Source organism: Salmo salar, chromosome 18 (assembly GCF_965601325.2).
Source record: "Salmo salar chromosome 18, fSalSal1, whole genome shotgun sequence".
NCBI lineage: Eukaryota > Metazoa > Chordata > Actinopteri > Salmoniformes > Salmonidae > Salmo > Salmo salar.
In genome coordinates this window covers 69,288,206-69,315,405 of record NC_138308.1, presented here as the reverse complement: position 1 = coordinate 69,315,405, position 27,200 = coordinate 69,288,206, and the positions used below count along the sequence as shown (strand labels likewise).

The 27,200-nt window shown below is 43.3% G+C and overlaps 1 protein-coding gene across 2 annotated transcripts; it reads right to left on the bottom strand.

Moving 5' to 3' along the window:
- Positions 1–1,912: 1,912 nt before the first annotated feature.
- On the bottom strand, positions 1,913–26,336 carry LOC106577510 (acidic mammalian chitinase). 2 transcript variants are annotated; one of them, XM_045701307.2, is made up of 12 exons: positions 26,203–26,336; positions 26,098–26,124; positions 25,654–25,858; positions 25,512–25,568; positions 25,228–25,393; positions 24,904–25,028; positions 24,396–24,519; positions 24,054–24,236; positions 23,844–23,960; positions 23,582–23,714; positions 23,182–23,464; positions 1,913–1,931 (listed from the first exon to the last, which is right to left on the bottom strand). In XM_045701307.2, the coding sequence occupies exons 1-11, from the start codon at positions 26,225–26,227 to the stop codon at positions 23,211–23,213; spliced, it is 1,416 nt and encodes a 471-aa protein (XP_045557263.1). In that variant the 5' UTR covers positions 26,228–26,336; the 3' UTR covers positions 1,913–1,931; positions 23,182–23,210. The 2 variants fall into 2 exon arrangements, with proteins under 2 accessions (XP_045557263.1, XP_014011074.1); XM_014155599.3 differs by lacking the exon at positions 1,913–1,931 and adding an exon at positions 21,083–21,291 and having other exon boundaries at positions 26,203–26,335.
- Between the last annotated feature and the right edge of the window lie 864 nt (positions 26,337–27,200).

Sequence of the window (27,200 nt, the reverse complement as noted above, 5' to 3'; positions counted from 1 at the left end):
AACTCCGTCTGCTCCTTCCTCTGCTGCTTGGTCCTTTGGTGGTGGGTGATTCTGTCACGGTTGTTGCCGGTGAATGAGGACCAAAACGCAGCAGGTACGTGAATGCTCATCTTGCTTTTTAATTATCTTTCAAAACGAACATACAAAATAACAAAAACACGAACGATCAACAAAAACAGTCTGGTAAGGCACAAGGCGAAACACAGAATAATCACCCACAAACCACACATACAAACACACCCTAATATATGGAACTCTCAATCAAAGGCAGATAGACAACACCTGCCTTCAACTGAGAGTCCCAACCCCAATCAACCAAACATAGAAACACACAACCTAGACTAACCATAGAATTACTAAACATAAACCAAAACCCGGAATTACTAAATTAAACACCCTTTACACAAACACACCACCCCGAACCACAGAAAACAAATACCCCCTGCCACGCCCTGACCAAACTACAAAACAATTAACCTTATATACTGGCCAGGACGTGACAATCTATCCAACCTCTGAGTGAAATTTGTAAAGTTTGTGAGCGAGCGGTGCGCCATTTCCTTTCCAGTATAGTTTGAAATATGCATATTCTTCTTATACACTAAAGAAAGTAAATCTTTAATTACCTAGGTCATAAATATAGATGGTGAATATCATGCATTTTGAACGTTTTCACAGTCTACCTCAATATTTAATCAAGACTCACAGGTAGGCCTATAGGCTAAGGATGTATTAATTCAAATGAATGTTTAGATGGAAAAATATATCACCTCCATGCCAGAGGGTGTATTACCATTAACCTCTTGAGATTAAAAAAACTGGGCACTAGGCTGTTTAAAGCCTCCCAAAAAAGGTTGTGTTATTTGTTGATTAAAACAAAAACTATAAGTCTGACATATGGCTGGATTCAGCTCGCTGCTGTGCTTCCAACAATGTGTATTATACCATCCAGTGTGTGTAAGCGGTACTACACCACCTAGTTTCAAAAGCGTGTCTGCTACATTTTCATTGGCTCAGAAAGGCTCATGTGATGTCAACAGCAATAGACGGACTTCCGTGTGAGGTAACGTTGAACGTGTCTCAACCGGGGCAATCCAAAAACATGTATTTTGTCTCTGTAGGATTTGACATAAGCCTCCCAGGCCTTGTGAGTATGGGGGGCCAACAGTAACGGTCCGTGGGTAAAAATCACTGGGGAAGCCAGTCCTGGGAAAAAAAAGCCATATTACAACCTATGTGTTGTGATAAATTGTCAAAACTCGCTAGGAGAGGTGGGGGGGTGTGAAGTCAGGCGCAGGAAACTAAATATACAGAGAAAGTGTTTATTCCAGAGTCCTTCAAAATAAACAGGGACAGGACCAGAATAAGCAGTCGACACAAATGGTCCGGAACGCAGTCCAGAAAATACACCTGTCTAAATGAGCCAAAGCCATAAACCGCTACCCAAACCCACGACAGGGAAAACAAAACAATCCCGCACGAACCCAAACTGGTAAGGCGAGAATAAATACCCTACTAATGAATCTAAACAAGAAACAGGTGTAACACAAGACAGACCAAACCAAACGAAAAGGGATCGGTGGCAGCTAGTAGACCGGCGACGACGACCGCTGAGCGCCACCCGAACAGGAAGAGGAGCCACCTTTGGTAGAAGTCCTCGAGGACGACCCGGAGGGCGAGGCGCAGGGTGATCCGGATGGAGGCTGTGGAACTCACCCAGCAGTGATGGATCCAAGATGTCCCCCACCGGTACCCAGCACCTCTCCTCCGGACCGTACCCCTCCCAATCCACGAGGTACTGCAGGCCCCCCACCCGACGCCTAGAGTCCAAGATGGAACGGACTGTGTACGACGGGGCCTCCTCGATGTCCGGGGTGGGTGGAGGGACCTCCCGCACCTCAACGTCCTGCAGTGGACCAGCTACCACCGGCCTGTGGAGAGACACATGAAACGAGGGGTTAATACGATAGTAAGGGGGAGCTGTAACCTATAACACAACTCGTTTATTCTCCACGGGACTTTAAATGGCCCTACAAACCGTGGGCCCAGCTTCCGGCAGGGCAGGCGGAGGAGCAGGTTTCGGGTCAAGAGCCAGACCCGGTCCCCCGGTGAGAACACGAGAGCCTCACTGTGGTGGCGGTCAGCGCTCTCCTTCTGCCATCCACCGGCCTGTTTCAGGGATTCCTGGACGGCTCTCCAGGTCTCCTTTGAGCGCTGCACCCATTCCTCCACCACAGGAGCCTCGGTCTGGCTCTGATGCCATGGTGCCAGGGCCGGCTGGTAACCCAACACGTACTGAAAAGGCGACAGGTTCGTGGAGGAGTGGCGGAGGGAATTTTGAGCCATCTCGGCCCATGGAACGAACCTTGCCCACTCCCCTGGCCGGTCCTGGCAATAGGACCGCAGAAACCTGCCCACATCCTGATTCACTCTCTCCACCTGCCCATTACTCTCGGGGTGAATACCTAAGGTCAGGCTGATCGAGACCCCCAGACGTTCCATAAACGCCCTCCAAATCCGGGACGTGAACTGGGGACCCCGATCAGAAACTGTCCTCAGGCACCCCGTAGTGCAGGATGACGTGTGTAAACAGGGCCTTCGCGGTCTGTAGGAAGACCGGGCAAAGGGAGGAGACGGCAGGACTTAGAAAACCGATCCACAACGACCAGCATCGTGGTGTTCCCCTGTGATGGAGGAAGATCGGTGAGGAAGTCCACCGACAGGTGGGACCACGGCCGCTGTGGAATGGGGAGGGGCTGTAACTTCCCTCTAGGCAGGTGTCTAGGAGCCTTACACTGGGCGCACCCAGAACAGGAGGAGACATAAGGCCTCACGTCCCTTGCCAACGTGGGCCACCAGTACCTCCCTCTAAGACCCCGCACCGTCCGCTCAATACCCGGATGACCAGAGGAGGGTAGCGTGTGAGCCCACCTGATCAATCTATCGCGAACACCAAGCGGGACGTACCTCCGACCAGCAGGACACTGAGGTGGAGCAGGTTCGGACCGTGAAGCTTCAGGGGTGTGCCCGAGCACTGAGAACACGGCTCCAACACCAGCCTCGGACGCGTCCACCTCCACTATGAATGGCAAAGAGGGGTCCGGATGCGCCAGCACGGGAGCATCGGTAAACAGAGCATCCAGACGAACAAAAGCTCTGTCCGCCTCCACCGACCACCGCAAACGCACCGCCCCCCCCCCCTTCAGCAGTGAGGAAATGGGAGCAGCCACCTGCCCAAAACCCCGGATAAACCTCCGGTAGTAATTGGCAAACCCTAAAAACCGCTGCACCTCTTTTACCGTGGTCGGAGTCGGACAATTACGCACGGCCGAAATGCGGTCACACACCATCACCACCCCAGATGTGGAAATGCGATACCCCAGGAAAGAGACGGCTTGTTTGGAGAACACACATTTCTCGGCCTTGACGTACAGGTCATGCGCCAACAGTCGCCCAAGCACCCTGCGCACCAGAGACACATGCGCGGCGCGTGTGGCGGAATAGATCAGAACGTCATCGATGTACACCCCCACACCTTGCCCGTGCAGGTCCCTGAGAATCTCGTCCACAAAGGATTGGAAAACGGCTGGAGCATTCTTCAACCCATACGGCATGACGAGGTACTCATAATGGCCAGATGTGGTACTAAACGCGGTCTTCCACTCATCTCCCTCTCGGATACGCACCAAGTTATACGCGGTCCTGAGATCCAGTTTTGTGAAGAAGCGTGCTCTGTGAAATGACTCCACCGCCGTGGCGATGAGAGGTAGTGGGTAACTGAACCCCACTGTGATGGAATTTAGACCTCTATAGTCAATGCACGGATGCAGACCTCCCTCCTTCTTCTTCACAAAAAAGAAACTCAAGGAGGTGGGTGATGTGGATGGCCGAATGTATCCCTGCCTCAGAGATTCGGTGACATATGTCTCCATAGCCACCGTCTCCTCCTGTGACAGGGGATACACGTGACTCCTGGGAAGTGCAGCGTTAACCTGGAGGTTTATCGCACAATCCCCTCGTCGATGAGGTGTTAATTGGGTCGCCCTCTTTTTACAGAAAGCGATAGCCAAATCGGCATATTCGGAGGGAATGCGCACAGTGGAGACTTGGTCCGGACTCTCCACCGAGAGAGTCGCACCGATGGAAACTCCCACACACCTACCCAAGCACTCCTCTGACCACCCCTTAAGAGCCCCCTGTCTCCATGAAATGTTGGGATTGTGAAAAGCCAGCCAGGGAATCCCCAGCACCACTGGAAACGCAGGAGAATTGATGAGGAAGAGGCTAATCCGCTCCTCATGACCCTCCCGTGTTGCCATGACCAGTGAAACCGTGGCCTCCCTGACCAGCCCTGACCTGAGAGGTCGACTATCTAGGGCGTGCACGGGGAAGGGTTGGTCCAACTGAACCAAAGGAATCCCTAACTTACTCGCGAACCCACGGTCCATAAAACTCCCCGCTGCGCCTGAATCTACTAGCGCCTTATGCTGGGAATGAGGGGAAAACTCAGGAAAAGAAACCAACACATACATATGGCTGACAGGGAGCTCTGGGTGAGCCTGGTGCGGACTCACCTGAGGTGTCCGAGTAGTGCTCTGCCTGCCCTCTCAACTCCCAGACGAGCTCCTCCAGCACCGGTCAGCAGTGTGTCCTCTCCAACCACAACTGGTGCAGGAGGAGGCTCCTCCTCCCTTCGACCTAGCTGCAGCACCCCCCAACTCCATGGGCGTCGGAGCAGGAGTGCTGGGAGGTGGAAGGAACAGGGCCCGATCAGGACGCCCACGAGCAGCCAGCAAGATGTCCAATCTTTTTATTTAATTTTTTTATTTCACCTTTATTTAACCAGGTAAGCTAGTTGAGAACAAGTTCTCATTTGCAACTGTGACCTGGCCAAGATAAAGTGTAGCAATTCGACACATACAACACATAGTTACACATGGCATAAACAAAACATACAGTCAATAATACAGTAGAACAAAAGAAAACAAAAAGTCTATATACAGTGAGTGCAAATGAGGTAAGTTAAGACAATAAATAGGCCATGGTGGCGAAGTAATTACAATATAGCAATTAAACACTGGAATGGTAGATGTGCAGAAGATGAATGTGCAAGTAGAGATACTGGGGTGCAAAGGAGCAAGATAAATAAATAAATACAGTATGGGGATGACGTAGGTAGATAGATGGGCTGTTTACAGATGGGCTATGTACAGGTGCAGTGATCTGTGAGCTGCTCTGACAGCTGGTGCTTAAAGCTAGTGAGGGAGATATGAGTCTCCAGCTTCAGAGATTTTTGCAGTTCGTTCCAGTCATTAGCAGCAGAGTACTGGAAGGAAAGACGACCAAAGGAGGAATTGGCTTTGGGGGTGACCAGTGAGATATACCTGCAGGAGCGAGTGCTACGGGTGGGTGCTGCTATGGTGACCAGTGAGCTGAGATAAGGCGGGACTTTACCTAGCAGAGACTTGTAGATAACCTGTAGCCAGTGGGTTTGGAGACGAGTATGAAGCGAGGGCCAACCAACGAGAGCGTACAGGTTGCAATGGCGGGTAGTGTATGGGGCTTTGGTGACAAAACGGATGGCACTGTGGATAGACTGCATCCAGTTTGTTGAGTAGAGTGTTGGAGGCTATTTTATAGATGACATCACCGAAGTCGAGGATCGGTACGATGGTCAGTTTTACGAGGGTATGTTTGGCAGCATGAGTGAAGGATGCTTTGTTGCGATATAGGAAGCCGATTCTAGATTTAATTTTGGATTGGAGATGCTTAATGTGAGCCTGGAAGGAGAGTTTACAGTCTAACCAGACACCCAGGCATTTGTAGTTGTCCACATATTCTAAGTCAGAGCTGTCCAGAGTAGTGCTGCTAGTCGGGCGAGCAGGTGCGGGCAGTGATCGATTGAATAACATGCATTTAGTTTTACCTGCGTTTAAGAGCAGTTGGAGGCCACGGAAGGAGAGTTGTATGGCATTGAAGCTCGTCTGGAGGTTAGTTAACACAGTGTCCAAAGAAGGGCCAGAAGTATACAGAATGGTGTCGTCTGCGTAGAGGTGGATCAGAGAATCATCAGTAGCAAGTGCAACATCATTGATGTGTACAGAGAAGAGAGTCGGCCCGAGATTTGAACCCTGTGGCACCCCCATAGAGACTGCCAGAGGTCCGGACAACAGGCCTTCCGATTTGACACGTTGAACTCTATCAGAGAAGTAGTTGGTAAACCAGGCGAGCCAATCATTTGAAAAACCAAGGCTGTCGAGTCTGCCGATAAGAATGTGGTGATTGACAGAGTCGAAAGCCTTGACCAGGTCGATGAAGACGGCTGCACAGTAATGTCGCTTATCGATGGCGGTTATGATGTCGTTTAGGACCTTGAGCGTGGCTGAGGTGCACCCATGACCAGCTCTGAAACCAGATTGCATAGCGGAGAAGGTACGGTGGGATTCGAAATGGTCGGTAATCTGTTTGTTAACTTGGTTTTCGAAGACCTTAGAAAGACCGGGTAGGATAGATATAGGTCTGTAGCAGTTTGGGTCTAGAGTGTCACCCCCTTTGAAGAGGGGGATGACCGCGGCAGCTTTCCAATCTTTTGGAATCTCAGACAATACGAAAGAGAGGTTGAACAGGCTAGTAATAGGGATTGCAACAATTTCGGCAGATGATTTTAGAAAGAGAGGGTCCAGATTGTCTAGCCCGGCTGATTTGTATGGGTCCAATCTGATGGACATGTCGATCTGTTGGTCCCGAGTGAGGGTGGTGTCTCGGCAAGCTAGCTCCCTGCGGACGTCCTCTCGTAGGCTGCACCTATAATGGTCCATCAGGGCCCTGTCATTCCACCCCGCGCCGGCGGCAAGGGTCTGGAACTCCAGCGCAAAGTCCTGTGCGCTCCTCGTCTCCTGCCTCAGATGAAACAGCCGTTCACCCGCCGCTCTGCCCTCCGGTGGATGGTCGAACACAGCCTGGAAGGGGCGGGTGAACTCTGGGTAATGGTCCCTCGCCGAATCTGGACCCTCCCAGACCGTGTTGGCCCACTCCAGGGCTTTACCCAAAAGGCAGGAGACGAGGACGTTAACGCTCTCCTCTCCGGAGGGAGTCGGGTGAACAGTCGCCAGGTAAAGCTCCAACTGGAGCAGGAACCCCTTACACCCGGCAGCCATCCCATCGTACTCCCTCGGGAGCGCGAGCCGAATCCCACTGGGGCTGGACGTCATCGGAGAGGGTGGTGGTGCAGGCTGAAGAGTGGCTGAAGACGGGGTAGGGAGACCGCTCCTCTCCCATCTCTCCATTCTCGCCAACACTTGATCCATAGCCGTCCCCAGACGGTGTAGCACGGCTGTATGCTGTAGGACACGCTCCTCCATGGACGGGGAGGGCGCGTCCGCTCCTGCTGACTTCATGTTTATCGGTGCGGGATTCTGTTAAAACTCCCTAGGAGAGGTGGGGGGTGAAGTCAGGCACAGGAGACTAAATATACAGAGAAACCGTTTATTCCAGAGTCCTTCAAAATAAACAAGAATAGGACCAGAATAAGCAGTCCACACAAATGGTCCGGAAGGCAGTCCAGAAAATACACCTGTCTAAATGAGCCAAAGCCATAAACCGCTACCCAAACCCACGACAGGGAAAACAAAACAATCCCACATGAACCCAAACTGGTAGGGCGAGAATAAATACCCTACTAATGAATCTAAACAAGAAACAGGTGTAACACAAGACAGACCAAACCAAACGAAAAGGGATCGGTGGCAGCTAGTAGACCGGTGACAACGACCGCCGACCACCACCCGAAAAGGAAGAGGAGCCACCTTCGGTAGAAGTCGTGACATAAATGCGTTGTTTGCTCTATAATCTATGCCTTGCCACTGTGATATATAGGCCTAAGGCAGAGACAATAAGAACACACAGTGGCAGAATAAATTCAACCACACTTTTGTTTCATCACAAAACCGGAGAGCAACATCTGTCCGGTGGAGTCCACAAAGCAATTTGCATGTAACAAACAGTTACATCACCTACAACATGGTCAATCAAGTTAATGTTGCCGACATTTACGGACTACTAAACAACTATTGATTTAGAACACTGGAGAGTTACATCAAGTTACAAAGAAAACAGGAGCTGCCTCTACTATTCCAGCACCATTTCAACTTCAACATCATCAAATCACCTATGCTTAGTCCAATCAATGTAAGCTAAATATCATGTGGCTGTCCATGGTACTGATATCTGTATGTGCGTAAGTAGAAAAAGCATGTTGAGAAAAACAAGTAGAGAAATGCCAGTGCCATCCTCCTCTCTTTCATGTTGCCGAAACGGTCTATGACTTTGTCATACAGTACATGCTTTTGTTTTTGTTGTCCTAGGCCACCTGGCTAAAATGCTTGCTCGCTAGCCAAACTTCCTTTAATGGGCAATGATTAGCCAGCTAGTTAACATTAGCCTACTACATCTAGCTACATATTGAACTTCCATCCTCTCAGGCCAGAGGCACAATGTATGAATTCATCGTAGGATCAGAATCGCCTTTATAGTAATTGGTCCGGACAAAGAATTAAGTAAAACAACAAATCCTAATCTCTTCTCCACCCATAGCTAATTTAGGAAAGGGGCAATTTTAGCTAGCTAGTTAACCACAGGAGGGCAACAACACAACGAGATGCAACAATTCAAGTTTTTTTCTGTTAATGACGTTTGGCTTTTGATGTGATTCGTGTGAAGCCAAATCCAAACTGGCTTCCCTTTACACTTTTTTTGGGTGCGCCAGGATCATTCAAAGTTGAGTTCACTCAGTTTAGCTCAATGCTGATTGACTATTATTGTGTAATTTTTTTATCAAGTAAGGCCAAATGCTCGCTGGCTTTCCTTGCATCCAATGCTATGGGTGGTAACAATATCATACTATTTTTGACCAGACAGCATCAGATAGATAGGCTACACATACAGAGACAGAAGGATGCTGTTTCGCTCGCTCGGATGCTTTCTCCAGTGAGATGCATTCAGCCACTTGCAAATTGAAGAAAAACTACGAAACACAGAGAGACGAAAGATACATGTTTTTATATGTTTTTCCTTTTTTATTGGTCATATTTTTGGGGAAGCCTGGCTTCCCTTGGCATGCATGAATACACGCCACTGGGGGCCAACCATATAATTAGAAATTTGAATACTAGAATGGACATGAACCTTCTTATGATGGGATTAAGATCAGCCATTTTGGTCAGGAATTTAGTCAACCATGGTTTGCCAGTACTGTGATCACATATTGTGTAAAATAATGAATTAGAATAATTGATCTGCACTGTATGTTTGTTAGTTAGCTAGCCAGAAGTGGTGGAAACATCATCAATTGTCATACTTGAGTAAAAGTAAAGATAACTTAATAGAAAATGACTTAAGTAAAAGTGAAAGTCACCAGTAAAATACTACTTGAGTAAAAGTCTAAAAGTATTTGGTTTTAAATATACTTAAGTATCAAAAGTAAATGTAATTGCTAAAATAATCTTAAGTATCAAAAGTATAAATATTTTTAAATTCCTCATATTAAGAAAAACAGGCGGCACCATTTTCTTAGATTTTTTTATTTACGGATAGCTAGGGGCATGCTCCAACACTCAGACATCATTTACAAACAAAGCATGTGTTTAGTGAGTCCACCAGATCAGAGGCGCTAGGGATGACCAGGAATGTTCCATTGATAAGTGTGTGAATTAAACTATTTTCTGTCCTGCTAACCATTCAAAATGTAACGAGTACTTTTGAGTGTCAGGGAAAATGTAAAAAGTAAAAAAAATGTTTTGGAATGTAGTGAAGTAAAAGTAAAAGTAGTTAAAAATATAAATAGTAAAGTAAAGTACAGATACCCCGAAAAACTACTTAAGTACTTTACACCACTGCTAGTCAGACAGTTTTAGAGGAATGATTCCAAACATTTTTCTAATGAACTGCCAATATTCCATTCAAACAATGCAATCAATCCACAGCAATACACTGGCTGAAACCAGTTGATGATAGGACTTAGACAAGTTTTAAATGCAACAAGTACTGATATTGTATCATATAATAGCACTCATGGCATTTCAAGAAAACAAAAATTGAGACATTTATTGTCTGTTTACAAATTTAGAGGCTATTTATTCAGAAAATGTGTATAAAACCTGTATAAACTGTATTTACAGTATAATTATATTACAATATTTTAGGTTGACAATCATTCAGTTACACAATTTCTGATATCACATGCCTTACTTTAATTTTCCTACATAAGTACAATCATGCCATTCATTCCAATTACACTGGTTTGGATTTCTCCCTGAAAAATATGTCTGACATTTTCACCCCGTTCTGGAACCTTTGAAGGTTAATGACATATCACCTCTAGTAATTTAATAGAATCTCTATGGGGCCAACCAGGGGAGAACGACAGCCCCATGGAAGTTAAAGGTCGCCCGCGGTACTGCAGGCATTGTTAGCAGAAAACAGGATCCCCCATTATAATGAATGGTAAATGGCAATCTTCGTGGTGAATCTTCTAGTAATAAAAAAAATAAAAGTATGTCCTTGAACAGATTATTTTAAAATTGCGAACAGAAGTTCTAAGGATAATTTAGTTGCTAATGGCATTCTGCAGTACCCCAGTCGGCCTTCAACTTGTGTTTCTCAATGAGAGGGGTAGCACTGAGGTAGCCTGCAACGTCACTTCCTGGAGTAACTGTGCATGTTATGTTTCCATGAGATGCCATCTTAATGGACTTAATTTGGCTTTAATGTGCTATTGAGTCTTCACATAGGAATGAATGGTGTCATGTAATAGATGGCTTTGTCCATCCATTGGGGCCAACACTACAGTGAAATTCATGGAAGTAGTGCCTCAAAATATATATTTTTTATTTTACAATTACTCATAACATAATAATACATTTGAACAGTATAGGACAAATAATCATTCATGTCATGTCATGAAGTCTCTGTTTGCAACAACATTTTTAAAGGATTCAAAGAGTGAAAAGCCATTTATTTTTATTTGATACTCAAGATTTCTATAGAAAACATAACAGATATGGACCAGTCCAGCATATTACACAGCTCTCCAGCATTCTGTGGATATAAGTCTATACTAGTCTATTCTTCATGGCCTTCTCTATACTGTCTTTTATCCGTGCATAACCAATATAGGTGAAAATCACTCCAAGGCTGTCAGCTCAAGAGAACCAGCTATATGATTTATTCAGATTCACGTTCCACACTCTCCAGGTGTTGCCATGCACTTGCTTAAATTTGCTGCATTTCATAATGGCAGCATTGGCAATGTTGAAATCTAAAATGAATGGTGAATGACTCAGATTTTTCACTTTAAAATGAATGCCAAAAAAAAACAATGATTGCAAAGTTAAACAAACCATACAACTCTGTGCTCAAGGACTACAACACATTTACAACAACACATTTACTTGAAGAACAGTACAGATGCAACGTTTGGTAACAGAATGACGGTTTGTGCTGTTTATGCTGTCATTCTGTTACCAAATGTTTGTTTAATGTTGCAGTCATTGGTTTTTGATTGACATACATATTAAAGTGAAAAATCGGAGTCTTAGCATCATTCTGTTATCGTGGAAATAACTGTAGGCAAAAAAAAAGGGGGTGCAAGGGTTAGGGGTAGGGTAAGGATTTAGGTTAGGTAGTGTTCAGTATGGTGGAGGGAGGAGTGTCCATGTAGTTAATGGCTTCTATTGGTCTGTTTAGTGATCAGATGTCTTTTGCTTTATCTATGTATTTGTGTCTTAGTAAGTCCATCCAGAGACAGAGCAATGAATCTAAGACCCTTTTATAACCATCTGACTAGTTTGTAATCAAAATCTGAGATGTTGATCAATAGCATACTCTAACTAGTTAACTTCCAGTCAGATCATCAGACCTAAGGGATGTGAGCACGACAACCCTTCTTCCCAGAGGTGTGTGGGGGGATGGGAATAATGCACGTGGCAGGGTAGGAACCATAATTGTTGTTAGTGTTTCCCTGGGGACCATGTTTAGTGGAGGACCAACAGAAAGGTATAAAGCACCCCTTGGTCCTTTTCAGTAAAGAGCTTTACCCATAGAGATGCATAGGGTTCTCAACTTGTATCTCTGCTCTTATGGCATCTGTGATGGCATGGGCAGGGCCATTGAGGCTAGGGATGGGTACGGTTAATCGATTAATCTACTTGCGAGAATACACATTTAAAAATATAGATATATTTATATATTATAACAATTAAGAGGCTTTGTCTGAATTAAATCAAATTATCAATGTGACATTGCTACAGTACTATATATAAGTATATACTAAAGCTGGGCGACATGGGCAAAAAGTCATATTGTGATAAATGTAACTATTGTGTGTCATGACTCCTGCCGAGGGTGACTCCTCTCCCTGTTCGGGTGGCGCTCGGCGGTCGTCGTCACCGGCCTACTAGCTGCCACCGATCCCTTTTTTCCCTTTTCTGTTGGTTTTGTCTTGATTGTTTGCACCTGTGTATGATTAGTGTTTAGTTGAGTATTTAAGCCCGTTTCCCCACCTGTTCTGTGTGCGGGCTTACTATCTGTTGTCGACTGTTGTTTATGCAGTGGTACGTGTTATTGGATCATTGTGTTTGTTGGATCACACCCAGTTGTGTTTTCGTGGGTGTACTGTTCTTTTATGGTGCAATTCATTAAAAGCCCGTTAGCAACTACTCCTGTTTCCTGCACCTGACTCCACACCCACTACTGCAATCGTTACATTGTGCTCGAAAAGAATAAATATATCGATAAAAAAATTGTGTTTTAATGGACATTTACTTTACAGTTGCAGCAGGGCTCTAGATATATATTTTTTTCAGTGCCAAGTAAGACAACTGAGATGGTAGCCTATGATTAAAAAAGTCAGCTATTTCATCTGACATATCCAGGTAATGCACGATTGATATTTTGATGTGCAACCTGTCAAAATAGGATCCAGAATGATCACATTTTTGACAACTTTGTGCATATTGGCCTAGGCTATATTATTCACCACCCCTTGAGAAAGTGGGAACTCACAACACTTAGCTAGATTGCTAACTCTAAATATGATATTGTTGCTACAGTAGATAGCCATGTCAGCTAATTGATTTATCTATCAGTAAATGTATTGCACTACAAAACAAGTATATATCCTCAACTCCGCTCCGCTTGCATGGTTGTAAAGTGGTGCCAATATTGAAAGGTGAGAAATAAATGATATACTCCCAGAAAGCTGTGACTCTCCTCTATGTAACTTGAACAACAGTAGTTACTTTGAAACCTATATTTATAGATATTGCATTTTGAGCAATGGTCCATGCGCACAGTGGGGAAAGGAATTGAGAGTGGCTCACTCACACAGCAGCCGACAGCGAAACAGGGACAGGAATATACTGTATTTTCAAAGCAGTAATCAACATAATGGGAAAGGGGGGTACCTAGTCAGTTGCCCAACTGGATGCATTCAACCAAAATGTGTCTTCCACGTTTAACCCAACCCCTCTGAGTCAGAGAGGTGCGGGTGCTGCCTTAATCGACAACTGCACCCGGGGAGCAGTTGTTGTTGGGGTTAAATGCTTTTCTCAAGGGCAGAATGGCAGATTTTTTCAACGTGCCTGCTCAGGTATTCGAACCAGTGACCTTTTAGCTATTGGCCCAATGCTCTTAAAACCTCTCTAGGCTAGTGACCAACATCCAGTGAACGTGCAGGGCACCAAATTCAAACTACAGAATTGTAAATAGTTAACATTCTTGAAAATACACATGCAAAATGTCAAAATAAAGTGTAACTTCTTGTTAATCCAGCCGCAGTGTCAGATTTCAAAAAGGCTTTATGGCGAAAGCAAACCATGCAATTGTCTGAGGACAGCGCCCCATCATACAAATGCATAACAATCATTTTCAACCAGGCAGGTGGCGACACAAAAGTCAGAAATAACGATATAATTCATGCCTTACCTTTGAAGATCTTCTTCTGGTGGCACTCCAATATGTCCCAGAAACATCACAAATGGTCCTTTTGTTCGATAAACTCCTTTTTTATATCCCTAAAATGTCCATTTATTTGGCGCATTTGATTCAGAAAAACACCGGTTCAAACTCGCCCAACATGACTACAAATTATCTAATAAGTTACCTGTAAACTTTGTCAAAACATTTCAAACAACAATCCATCCTTAGGTATCCTAAAATGTAAATAATCAATACAATTTAAGACGGAATATACTGTGTTCAATAGCGGATAAAATCAAACTGGAGCGAGCTATAGGTCGTACTTCTTCATTTCTCAAAGGAAAAACATCAACCAATTTCTAAAGACTGTTGACATCTAGTGGAAGCCATAGGAACTGCAACCAGGTGCGTCATAAATCTAGTTTCCCATAGAAATCCACAGACATAATTTTAACAGTTTTAGAAACTTTTGAGTGTTTTCTATCCAAATCTACCAATTATATGCATATCCTAGCTTCTAGGCCTGAGTAACAGGCAGTTTACTTTGGGACGTCAAAATACCGCCCCCTATCCCAAAGAAGTTCCGCTAGACTACCTACCGCATAATGAATAGGCTATTACTTTTGACCAAATAATGTTTTTTGAACAATCTACAGGAACCTTGTGTAGAAAAATTACCGGAAATGACTAACATAAGCAAAATGCTTCAGCAAGAGGAAGACAATGTCAGTTACGGTCATTTTCGGGTTTTGGTTCCCAGCTCTACTATACACCATGGCATTTGACATTCTTAAAGGTAGACTCAGTGAAATGACAAAAACTAAGAGCGTTGAAGTGCGAGGCTCAACTTCTCTGTTGTTTTGGTACCCTGGCATCCACGCTGTGAACAGCGTGAAATGCACCCGTGCACATGTGCAGATACCATGTGTGACTGTGTGAGAGTGAAGTCTTGCATCTCGCTCATCTTAATATCTGCAGTGCTGCTCGTGGCAATTTCATTTTCAGCTTTAATATTGCAGATAAAACCTAAAATCTATCAAATTAAATGTTTGCATCATTTCTAATCCCCTTAATTTTTTATTTTAAAAAACAACAAACTTTTGAATGTAGTTTTTATTTGAATGACGTGCACACCATAAAAAAGACATATGGGCAGCAAGCTGTTAATGTCGGGCAATAAAAGCGGCACTGCAGTCAGAGGCTCCATATGAAGACTAGCAGCTGAAGTGGGATAGTTCAAATTATTGCAAAATGGAATAAAAATTATGGAATTAAGTTACTTTAGTGAGAAGGTTTAGACTACAACGAGCAACCAACAGGTAGGCTGTTGCTTAACCTGAATGGAGTAGTTGTAGACAAGGACTTGGAGCACAGCAAAATAGCTTCAATTAGCCTTGCTAGCTAGCTAGTTGGATAACTTAGCTGGCTAGCGTAGCTAGATTCTTTACATCGATTTGATGTAGTCAATACAGGCCCTGCCAGATGGTATGATGGATAACCTAAGGCAGCAACAAGTTTGTCTAATTAGCACGAGTATGGCTACTTTCGCTCCCTCTTCCTCCCTCCCGTCTTACACCGGCCCCTACCCTTCCCCCGCCCTGCTGCAGCAGCAAACAGAGCTTTCTGAGTCATGCAGCAAACAAGTGCTGTTTAGAAAAAAAGTTGTATAAAAGTTTCACAAAAAAACACACATTTAGACTATTCGGATATCCCCCCAAAAATGCATGATATTATACGAATAGTGAAAATATTCCCTAATTGATGCTATCTCCATTTGAAGTAGTACATTTTCTTCTTTTGATGTTTACATTTACATTACATTTTAGTCATTTAGCAGACGCTCTTATCCAGAGCGACTTACAGTAGTGAATGCATACATTTCATACAATTTCATAATTTTTTTTTTGCTGGCCCCCCGTGGGAATCGAACCCACAACCCTGGCGTTGCAAACACCATGCTCTACCAACTGAGCTACAGGGAAGGCTATGTTTGAAAAAAGTGTAAAGCTAATATTGGTGATTTCACGCCACCTGCAGTGCTGGAGTCAAATATTGTGTATCATTAATTTATTGTGGCCACTACATGGCGGTGATATCGCTAAAAAGCCATTTACAAACTAGGCAAACCAATTTGAAGAAGAAGACAATGCTCTGATCAATGGCTGATTGCTCCCGAACCATATGAATCCCAATCCAGTTGACTACTTTAAAATGGTGGAAGCCCTCAATGGTAAAGTCCATGCAAAAACAGGTTATTTACAAGTAATGATCTCTTTACATCACTATGGCTAAACTGTGTCTTAAAAGTTGGTAAAACAGTACACACTTACACAAACAGCTTCCTGTTTTAATACTTTCAGTATGAGTTTTAATGACCACAGCTATATATAAACCTAGAAGCCTACAGAGTGAACTCCACAGTATACTGTATACCACCACCTGCATAGGGTGTACTGCATAGTCAACAGATTACGTACAGTAAGTGTTTAAATCATCTGAAGCATGCTTTACTATAAAAGGACGAGGGATAGCAAATAGATCTCATCTTAGTTTGTTACCCAGGCAAGGCAAAGGACCGGTTCAAGGAAGAGAACAGAAAACCGGGAACGAAAATGATCTATACTGTTCCGGAACAGAAACGTTATTTTAAAATCACAGGAACCAGTTAATGATGTTATTTTACGTTCCGGGCATTTTTTTCAGTCCCTCAAAAAACGCAACAAGGCAACTATGCAAAGACCTCACTCAGAAATGTATTCCAGTGTCTGCCTGTCAGTTTAAAATCTTTGCCAGTGTGTGTACATGTGTAGGCAACCTGCCCTCCCCCTCTGAAACTTAGGCTACTGTAGCCTACTGACGTTACCAGCGTGATTCAGAAAATAGTGAGATATTTAATGAGAGATTTGATTAGCTTTTTCAATGCTAGTTAAGGTTACTAAAGTTATCACGTTTGACATTCGATTTATTAACTACAAAAGGTAATATGTGTTTTTAATTCTGGTTCTGCTCTTCACACACAAGCTTCTTAGCTAGCTAGCTACCTCTGATCCAACGTTAAACCAACTCTCTGAAGTTCAAGGACATTCAAAGTTCCTCCATAGAAGCCACTCCTCCTTAGGTATAATTCTGTAGGTCTAATTCAGATAATACATGTCATAACAAGATGCCCAGCGATTCAAGCCAAGTCTCCTCCTCCACCCTCTTTCACTCACTCCCAACCCGCAAAATTTCAGTCGCATCTCGCGACGCGCCCTAAACTTGTCTGTCCATCGCACTTGGACACAACTAGCTATAGCTTGCCCATTCAATAGCAAGCTGCTCTATCAACACTGATTGGTAAAGTAATTTTAATGTTGAGTGAATGTAAGAAAAAATGTATTTCAGAGGTTTAAAAGGAACAGAAGGGAACGGTATAAGCCGGTACTTTTTGGGGGTTCAAACCAGTTCAGAACTTTATTTTGCAGGTGGGAACAATGTAATCTCTATGCCTATGCACATGTCTGCATGTTCAACTAGTCTACCCTAATGGTATTATGCTGGCACACGTTCATACTGTGTTTAACTGGATCCTGGACTTCCTGACGGGCCGCCCCCAAGTGGTAAGAGTAGGTAACAACACGTCTGCCATGCTGATCCTTAACACTGGGGCCCCTCAGGGATGTGTACTTAGTGCCCTTCTGTATTCACTGTTCACCCACGACTGCATGGCCAAACATGACTCCAACACCATGTCAACACAGTGGTAGGCCTGATCACCAACAACGATGAGACGGCCTATAGGGAGGAGGTCAGAGACCTGGCAGTGTGGTGCCAGGACAACAACCTCTCCCTCAATGTGAGCAAGACAAAGGAGCTGATCGTGGACTATAGGAAAAGGCGGGCCAAACAGGCCCCCATTAACATCGACGGGGCTGTAGTGGAGCGGGTCGAGAGTTTCAAGTTCCTTGGTGTCTACATCACCAACGAACTATCATGGTCCAAACATACCAAGACAGTCGTGAAGAGGGCACGACAAAACCTTTCCCCCTCAGGAGACTGAAAAGATTTGGCATGGGTCCCCAGATCCTCAAAAAGTTCTACAGCTGCACCATCGAGAGCATCCTGACCGGTTGCATCACTGCCTGGTATGGCAACTGCTCGGCATCTGACCGTAAGGTGCTACAGAGGGTAGTGCGAATGGCCCAGGACATCACTGGGGCCAAGCTTCCTGCCATCCAGGACCTATACAATAGGCGGTGTCAGAGGAAAGCCCATAAAATTATCAGAGACTCCAGTCACCCAAGTTATAGACTGTTTTCTTTGCTACCGCATGGCAAGCGGTACCGGAGCGCCAAGTCTAGGACCAAAAGGCTCCTCAACAGCTTCTACCCCCAAGCCATAAGACTGCTGAACAATTCATAAAATCGCCACCAGACAATTTACATTGACCCCCCCTCCCTTTTGTACACTGCTCAGTCCCTCCAGGATTCCGCGATTCTACGATCGCATAATTCAATGCAAAAAAGGGTCCAATCAAAAGCGGGTTCGTAATTGCTACACTGTTACTGTGAAAAATGGCCAAATCCAACCACACGTCAACAAAGTTTTTCCTCCCTGGCCTGTCAGCGTATTCATGTGCGAAGATGATGAGTGATTGTTGATGGCTGACAGGCAGTACAATGAACAGAAATCACTCTCATTTGCCAACAAAAATAACAGCTAAAGACGGTGCGAAACAATTTCCAAATGTTTTTGGAAACGAGAAAGTCAACAATCAACAGTCACTTTGAATCAGCAAAGCGTATGAGAATGTCAGAACAGTTCCCACAGCAGCGGCAGATCACCATGACTGAAGTGGTAGCAGGAAAGACTGGCAAGCGCTGAAAGAATCAAGGTGAGTGGCGTTTTATTCAAACTTTTTCTCCACTTTAGTAGGGTGGTCGGCACTCTGCTCTCCCCAGTCTGTCTATGAGGAGCGCTGCTCAAAGCACTGAGTGCAATTTGTCAGCTTTGCCATTTTATACTCTGTAAAATTTAATACGGATCTCGAAAGCACAATCTTTCTGGATAAAAAAAAATGGTAATACTGTTTTAAAAGTTAATATCAACCACAAAACTCTATTTTTACGTTTTCTGTTCCTTATCGCCCTTACGACCCTTTAAACATTTTTTTTTTTTAAATCGCAATCTCAAGTATTTTGAAGACAATTTATGCGAAAGAAATGTCGATCCTCAAATTGAAAGCGATTGATCAGTTTTGAATCTTATTTTTGAGAGAGAGTGTGAGTGGGAATGGGAGGTGCATCTCGTGTTGATAGCAAACCCCAAGCCTGATGGAGAGGAGAGGTGTGTATGAGTGGATTATGACAGAGCTGTTTGTTCAGGAAAATAAACAAAATTGAGCACTTTAGATGTTTCTAATTGTTTTTGTATTATGTATTCTGCTTAAAATTTTCCTAAAACTGAGCACATATGACTTTGTATTGTCTATATGAAATTAACGTGAACTAAAAGATCGCAAAATGTATCGCAGAATTTCAGAAAAGCTGCTTCAAAATTAAGTATTTCTGGCCGCAGAAATCACAAAAAAAATCTGCGAAATCCTGGAGGAACTAGCTGCTGCTATTCGCTGTTCATTATGTATGCATAGTCACTTCACCCCCACCTACATGTACAAATTACCTCAACTAACATGTACCCCCACACACTGACTCGGTACTGGTGCTCCCTGTATATCCTCGTTATTGTTATTCTTGTTACTTTTTATTATTACTTTTTATTTTAGTCTACTTGGTAAATATTTTCTTAACTCTTCTTGAACTGCACTGTTGGTTAAGGGCTTGTAAGTAAGCATTTAACGGTAAAGTCTATAGTTGTTGTATTCGGCGCATGTGACAAATACAGTTTCATTTGATTTTGATGACAAATGTGAGTGAAAAACAAACGTTCAAAAAGTAAATTGCCTAGAGAAGTTCTTAGATTACTGTGTGTTGATCATTCGAAATTAAACAACGCGATGAACTAAGTTTGTGGGCATGCCTCATCTACCTAGCGGGGCGGTATCTGCATTCGCTATGAATGCTGGACTTTGTTTCACTATGAACACACAGGAAGGCGAAATTTCCCGATTCTACCAGTGAAATGAAAGTGTGCTCGTTCTAGCTTTTGGTTTGGATAACATTAATGTTTACGACAAAAACGTAATGTTGTTAATATAGTAAGGACTATATGCTGTGGCAGAGCCATGGTGAAATTCCCCTTTAACTTGTATTTTTCATTCGGTACATGGGAATTTAACAGCAAAAGTCATTTCTTTATGTGCACTACGTCATCACCCACAGCCTTTTGTCCGGAAAAAGTATGTTTGGTGGAAACACATCTCTGGTGGAAGAATGCGCAAACTGTTTTATTCAGAGTTTTGAATATTTGCATGAAAAACTGTGGCAAATAGGATGGAAACCTAGCTTGTGAGATGACACAAAGCCAGTAAATAAAAATAATAAACAGGATATTTACTTTGTATAATCAATATAGCATGTGTGTTTGGAAGATACACTGTATATAGTTTCATTCATAAAAATGTGAAAATTGCCCCTCAGTGCTGTACATAGTGGAGAGTGGGGTAAATTGAGCAAAAGGGTTAGTTGAGCCACCCCGTGTTTCTAGGAAACCATGGTTAGGTTCTGAACAGAGTATAAACTCAAACGGACGACTAGAAAAAGCTCAAACCATGTTTATTCAACCCACTGGTTGCTCCAGCTGCAAGCACACTTTGCACATGATCAAAACAGGCATGATTAATTCTGTGTATGGAGTTCTAACTTGAAATATACTTATTCCTGTAACTATATAAGGCCTTATCAATTACGTCACGTGGATAATGAATGTATATGTTATTGATAACTGAAGGGTGAAGAAGAACTTTGTTTATGGAAAGTTACTGTGAGAGAAAAGGGGAACAGAGACTATAACCAAAGTCTTAAACAAAGCAAAATGAGATTAGAGGTGTAACTTCTCCAAACTGCCATCTGTTGCCCAATACTGCCTAAATGTTGCGCTGTTGCTCTTCATCCAATCACTACTCCATGATGTTTACATTAGTGAACAGACTTTGGTTATAGTCTCTGTTCCCCTTTTCTCTCACAGTAACTTTACATAAACAAAGCTCTTCGTCACCCTTCAGTTATCAATAACATATACATTCATTATCCACATGACATAATTGATAAGGCCTTATATAGTTACAGGAATAAATATATTTCAAGTTAGAACTCCATACACAGAATTAATCATGTGACCAAATATTTAGGATGAGCCGAGGTCACCATTTCATGGAGTCTGTGAAGGAAGAAACCACATGGAAAAAGTGGTTAGCAGGTTAGGTTAAAAAAAAACGGATTTTCACAAAGTCAAAATAATGTGTTATAGGTTTCATGCTTGTATCTAAACCAAAGTAGATTGTTTTGTACATCAGTTGAGGTCTCTATAAGCTACAATATAAGGTCCTAAACCTACAGTATATACAAAAGTATGTGGACAGCCTTCAAATTAGTGGATTCAGCCATTTCAGCCACACCCGTTGCTGACAGGTGTATAAAAAATAAAAAATAATAAAAATAAAAAAATCGAGCACACAACCATGCAATCTCCATAGACAAACATTGGCGGTAGAATGGCTTACTGAAGAGCTCAGTGACTTTCAACGTGGCACCTTCATAGGATGCTACCTTTCCAACAAGTCAGTTGCCCTGCTAGAGCTGCCCTGGTGAACTGTAAGTGCTGTTATTGTGAAGTGGAAACATCTAGGAGCTACAACGGCTCAGCCGCAAAGTGATAGGCCACACAAGCTCACGAAATGGGACCGCTGAAGCGAGTAGCACGTAAATATCATCTTTCTTCAGTTGCAACACTCACTACCGAGTTCCAAACTGCCTCTGGAACGTCAGCACAAGAACTGTTCGTCGGAAGCGTCATGAAATGGGTTTCCATGGCCAAGCAGCTGCACACAAGCCTAAGATCACCATGTGCAATACCAAGTGTCGGCTGGAGTGAGGTAAAGCTCGCCGCCAGTGGTCTCTGGAGCAGTGGAAACATGTTCCCTGGAAAGATGAATCACGCTTCACCATCTAGCAGTCGAAGGACAAATATGGGTTTGACAGATACCAGGAGAACGCTACCTGCCCCAATGTATAGTGCCAACTGTAAAGTTTGGTGGAGAAGGAATAATGGTCTGGGGCTGTTTTTCATGGTTCAGGCTAGGCCCCTTAGTTCCAGTGAAGGGAGATCTTAATGCTACAGCATACAATGACATTCTATATGATTCTGTGCTTCCAATTTTGTGGCAGCAGTTTTGGGATGGTCCTTTCCTGTTTCAGCATGACAATGCCCTGTGCACAAAGCGAGGTCCATACAGAAATGGTTAGTTGAGATCGGTGTGGAAGAACTTGACTGGTCTGCACAGAGCCCTGACCTCAAACCCATCGAACACCTTTAGGATGAATTGGAACGCTGACAACGAGAAAGGCCTAATCCCCCAACATCAGTGTCCGACCTCACTAATGCTTTTGTGGCTGAATGGAAGAAAGTCCCAACAGCAATGTTCCATCATCTAGTGGAAAGCCTTCCCAGAAGAGTGGAGGCTGTTATAGCAGCAAAGGGGGGGACCAACTTCACATTAATGCCCATGATTTTGGAATGAGATGTTCGACAAGCAGTTGTCCACATACTTTTGGTCGTAGTGTAGCATGAAAGTAGCTGTGTGGGCTAATATAATCCAAAATGTTAGCCTTGGGGTAAGCTGAGCAATTGGCTACCAAACCCCCATACAAATTATGACATTTTGTTAATTTTATGCATAATATACTTTTGCAATGTGCCTTGTATATCAACTCAAGATAGTGACCTATGTACACAAACTTAAAACAAGCAGTGATCTAGCCCCCCTTGAGGTTTTTGAGAAAGCAACCAATGAAGTGAGAAGTTCATTTGAGCAGCAGCAAGGAATAAAAAAACATTGACTGTAACACTGAAAAGGTACAAAAAAGACAAAAAAGAAAATGAGCATGTGCAAAAGAGAGGCTATGGTAAAGTATGTTTACATAAATTCAGATTATTTCCAGCGATACACAAGATCCTGAAATATATGTAGATATCTTTGTTAGGAAGAGTATTATATTTCCCTTGACGTAGTGATGCTGAATGTAAAAAAAAAAAAAAGGCTCAACATACCCAACTCTCCCATAGGTCAAATAACAGTCCTAGGGCCAGTTGCAGCATTTGCAGCTGTCACTGAAGACTAGGCCAGCGGGGCAGCTCTGGATCCAGGTGATGCCGTTAGCACAGTTATAGAAAGAGCTCGGGGAATCTGCTTTGACATACAACCCACCAGCCCTGCCTGCACAGAAACTACCACCGGGCACAAGGGTAGTAGTGGTGGTGGCCTTAGTTGTGGCCTTGACTGTATGTGGTTTCCCTGGCCATGGGGTGTGTGTAGGTGGCAGGGGAGGTAGTTCTGGGTGAAAAGAAAACGTAATATGTCTATTCAGAATAGCACTCGACCACAAAAAAAAAAACATTGACATGTTTGTATATATTTGGACAAGTAAGAAATAGTTGAAATGCGATTTACCAATGTTGAGGAGTTTTTGAAGATGGCTGATCAGGGAATAGTTGCCCTGTCCACATGACTGTCCAGCAAAGTCATCCAAGTCCAGTGTCCAAACCATGGCCCCTCCAAAGCCATTTTCCTTTAGGTAGCCGACCTTAGGAAGGGAGAGCATAGGAAAAAAGCAGGAGCATGTCTTTGATTCTTCTGCAATTTCATTGCACATTTGAAAAATAGATGTTTGGTCCAACATTTTGGATTATAACCCAGGTATTCTGCTGCATACCTTTGTGTCATAGCTCTCCCTATTGTCAAATCCCACCCATTGATTTCCTTTAAAGGCATAGGGAACCTTTTGATCCTCAATCCACTGGACACTGGCTCCTTGGAGGAAAGTACAGATCTGGAAACATGAGGGGCAACAGGTTACCTCAATCAAAAAGTTAACTATCAATTTGATACCTTTTCAAAAAAATACGCAATTAAGCCTTACTACCTCATAATAAGACCAGAAACCAGCCTCCCTGGTGAAAGGTCCGGCTGCAGCACCACCGTTGGCTGACGCTCCGACCCCACTATCTACAGAGGCGAGCTGGAACGAACGTCCATACGTAGCAAAGCCCATCATCAGCTTCTCAACAGGGGCTCCCTGATCTCGCCAGTATTTCATGGCAAAATCCTGCCAGGGAGATCGAGACAGAAAAGAGAGACTTTGAAACTAGTTTTGCATGAATGTATACAGTACTTTCTTTACACTCACATTTGATAGGCTTTATTTAACATGTAGACTAGAAGCTGGATTTATGGCGTTTTAGTCATTGAAAAGCCCCTTTCTCACTGTGTTGAAGTAGATATGGTCTCCTGTGTCATGGGATCCCTGGTAGAGAGGGCTGTTGTGTCCTGTGAAGGTCTCCCAGGATCCATGGAAGTCATAGGTCATCACGCTAATGAAGTCCAGGTATCTAAAGACAGAAAGGTCATTCCATATGATTTCATATATCAGCTTTCAAATGATATCAAACTCAACAGTTTATCTTTCAGTGATAAAGACATGAATGTCTCATGGTAGGGTATGCAAAAGTGGTCAACTTTGTGCACCTCTAGCTCCTAAATGTTTTGGCATTCACATCCAAAAAGTCACTGACCACTTCCACCATGGGCAAACATGAATGAAAGGTTTCATTCAAATCAAGAGGTGCAGTCAAAAAGGGATTGAAATGTATGGAATGACCCAGAAGACAAGTTTAATTAATACACATCCATTAATCCAAATGGGATCCTGTTCACTGTATTATTGTTTTCTAAAATGTGACTAAGGTGGTTATAATGTTAAAATCCATATTTACTTAGCAACTTCTGCAATTTCATAGCCAGAATCAATGGTCCCTTTCCCAGCAGCCACAGCAGCAGTAAGCAGCAGCCTGGGGCGGCTGACTGCCTTGCCCTCAGCCTCAAAGGCCTCCAGGAGCTCCTACAAAAACAACAGATGTCTTTTTACTCATATGGCATTACATGTATTGCCATATGGAATGTCTGAACATCCCTAAATAAAAGTCTAGTAGCATGGTTTCCCAAAACTAGCTACACCCCGGCTCAACCATAACCCTAGCCTCATGTCCACATCCTGGCCTAACTATAACCATAGCCATATCCCTAACCCTAACCATCACCTTGCACAACAGTGTGAATCTGTGCTTGTCCTCTGGAGGGCTTCCCCGTGCTCCAGGGTACTCCCAGTCCAGGTCCAGCCCGTCAAAACCATGCCTCCGAAGGAAACTAATCGAAGACTGGATGAACTTCAGCCGATTGTCAGGTGATGAAACCATGATACTGAACCTAGGGAGAATTAGGGATGCTCAAACAAGTTGACTTAACTAAATATAAAAGATATTATCAATCCTTCAAAAATATACTACCCTTTACCCATGTAAATATAAGAAATTAGATAGCTCACTGTTGTGTGCCAAAATTCCATCCACCGACAGCCAAAAGTGTTTTGAGCTGAGGATTTCTGTTAGATGACAAAAATACAATTACTATTGTCAGTAAACAATTACCCCTGAACATCTCAGAATGTCTTGGTAAAAGATGCAAACCTGTCTTTAAGTCCATTGAAGGAACTGTAGAGGGTCTCATCATTCCACTCATAGGTGGCAAGCTCATTGGCAGGGTTGATAATGGAGAAGGCGTAGATCAGGTGAGTACACAGGTGAGGGTCAACATTAGCCGGCAGGAACTTCCCAGTTCCAGATCTGTACTGGGACCAGTTGGTAAAGTAGCAGACCAGTTGGGAGGTCGAGCCTTAGACAGGAACAGAATGTCTATCATATATGGTTTTTGCAGAGTCACTGTCAGAATTTCCCAGGGTGACACAACTTCATGGTAGCATCGTCCTTATATATCACAATTTTTAGATGACTGATACAAACATAATTATCTTGATGAATACTGAGTGACAATTCAAGTAAAATAAAAATCCTAAAATGTTGATATAATGTGTGGGAAATGTCATAATGTTTTTTTTTAAAGTGGAAACTCACCCAAGTGGCACAGGGCGAAGCACAGACCTTCAAAAGCACATATTTAGAGTTAATAAAAATTTCACACAAACAGAATATATGTGAACATATTAATAATGTTTTTACCTGCAAGTAAAGTGAGCTTGCTCATTGTGCCTGCTTCTCTGCTAGATAGGTTAGAGGGCTTATTTATGTCCGTCTTAAAAAGAGGAAGAAGAAAAAAGGAGAAATGACAACTATTTGACTATGATTTTTTGTTCCACTTTCTATGACTAATTATTAACCCGAGTAAATCATCTGACTTCCCCAGAAACAGTTCTGTCATTGTAGTGGAAATATTTGTACAGTGGCTTGCGAAAGTATTCACCCCCCTTGGCATTTTTCCTATTTTGTTGCCTTACAACCTGGAATTAAAATGTATTTTGGGGGGGGTTGTATCATTTGATTTACACAACATGCCTACCACTTTGAACATGCAAAATATTTTTTATTGTGAAACAAACAAGAAATAAGACACAAAAACTGAAAACTTAAGTGAAAGATTAGTGGAATCTGTGTGGGTAACTGGACAGGTAGGATGACTGACTGAGGGTGAACAGGTGGTCACGGGTCAGGTGACAGAGGAATGGATGAGACTGAGGCAGGAATTCCTTTAACCATAAAGTGGTATATTTACTGAGTAGTCTGTGCTGCATAATAAAGGAAACAGAATAACGTGTATCCAATCAAATCCATCATCACAAAGATCTAATCATCACGATCATTCATTGTGAACATCATTTTGGGAATTCAACAATCCAGTTCATTAATAAGTCAATAGGAATCATCGGTGAGTAATTTAGGCTCGTAACTATTTATCATAAAGCATGAAAGAATAATACAAACAGTGATCGGTTATTCAATCTATAGTCGCCATTAGTTGGATATCAGAGCCGATCAGTTCAACAAACAATTACTTTCTTATTTCACCCTTTCAAGTGTCTTCATGTGTACACGGAATTTCATTACATATTAACCATACCAATTGCATAATTGGCCTATTATGATCCGTAGAGCCGGAATCATTGACCATTCACACTAGAAAACCTGTTTGAACCGTGCGCTCCAAGCCACACGATAATAAC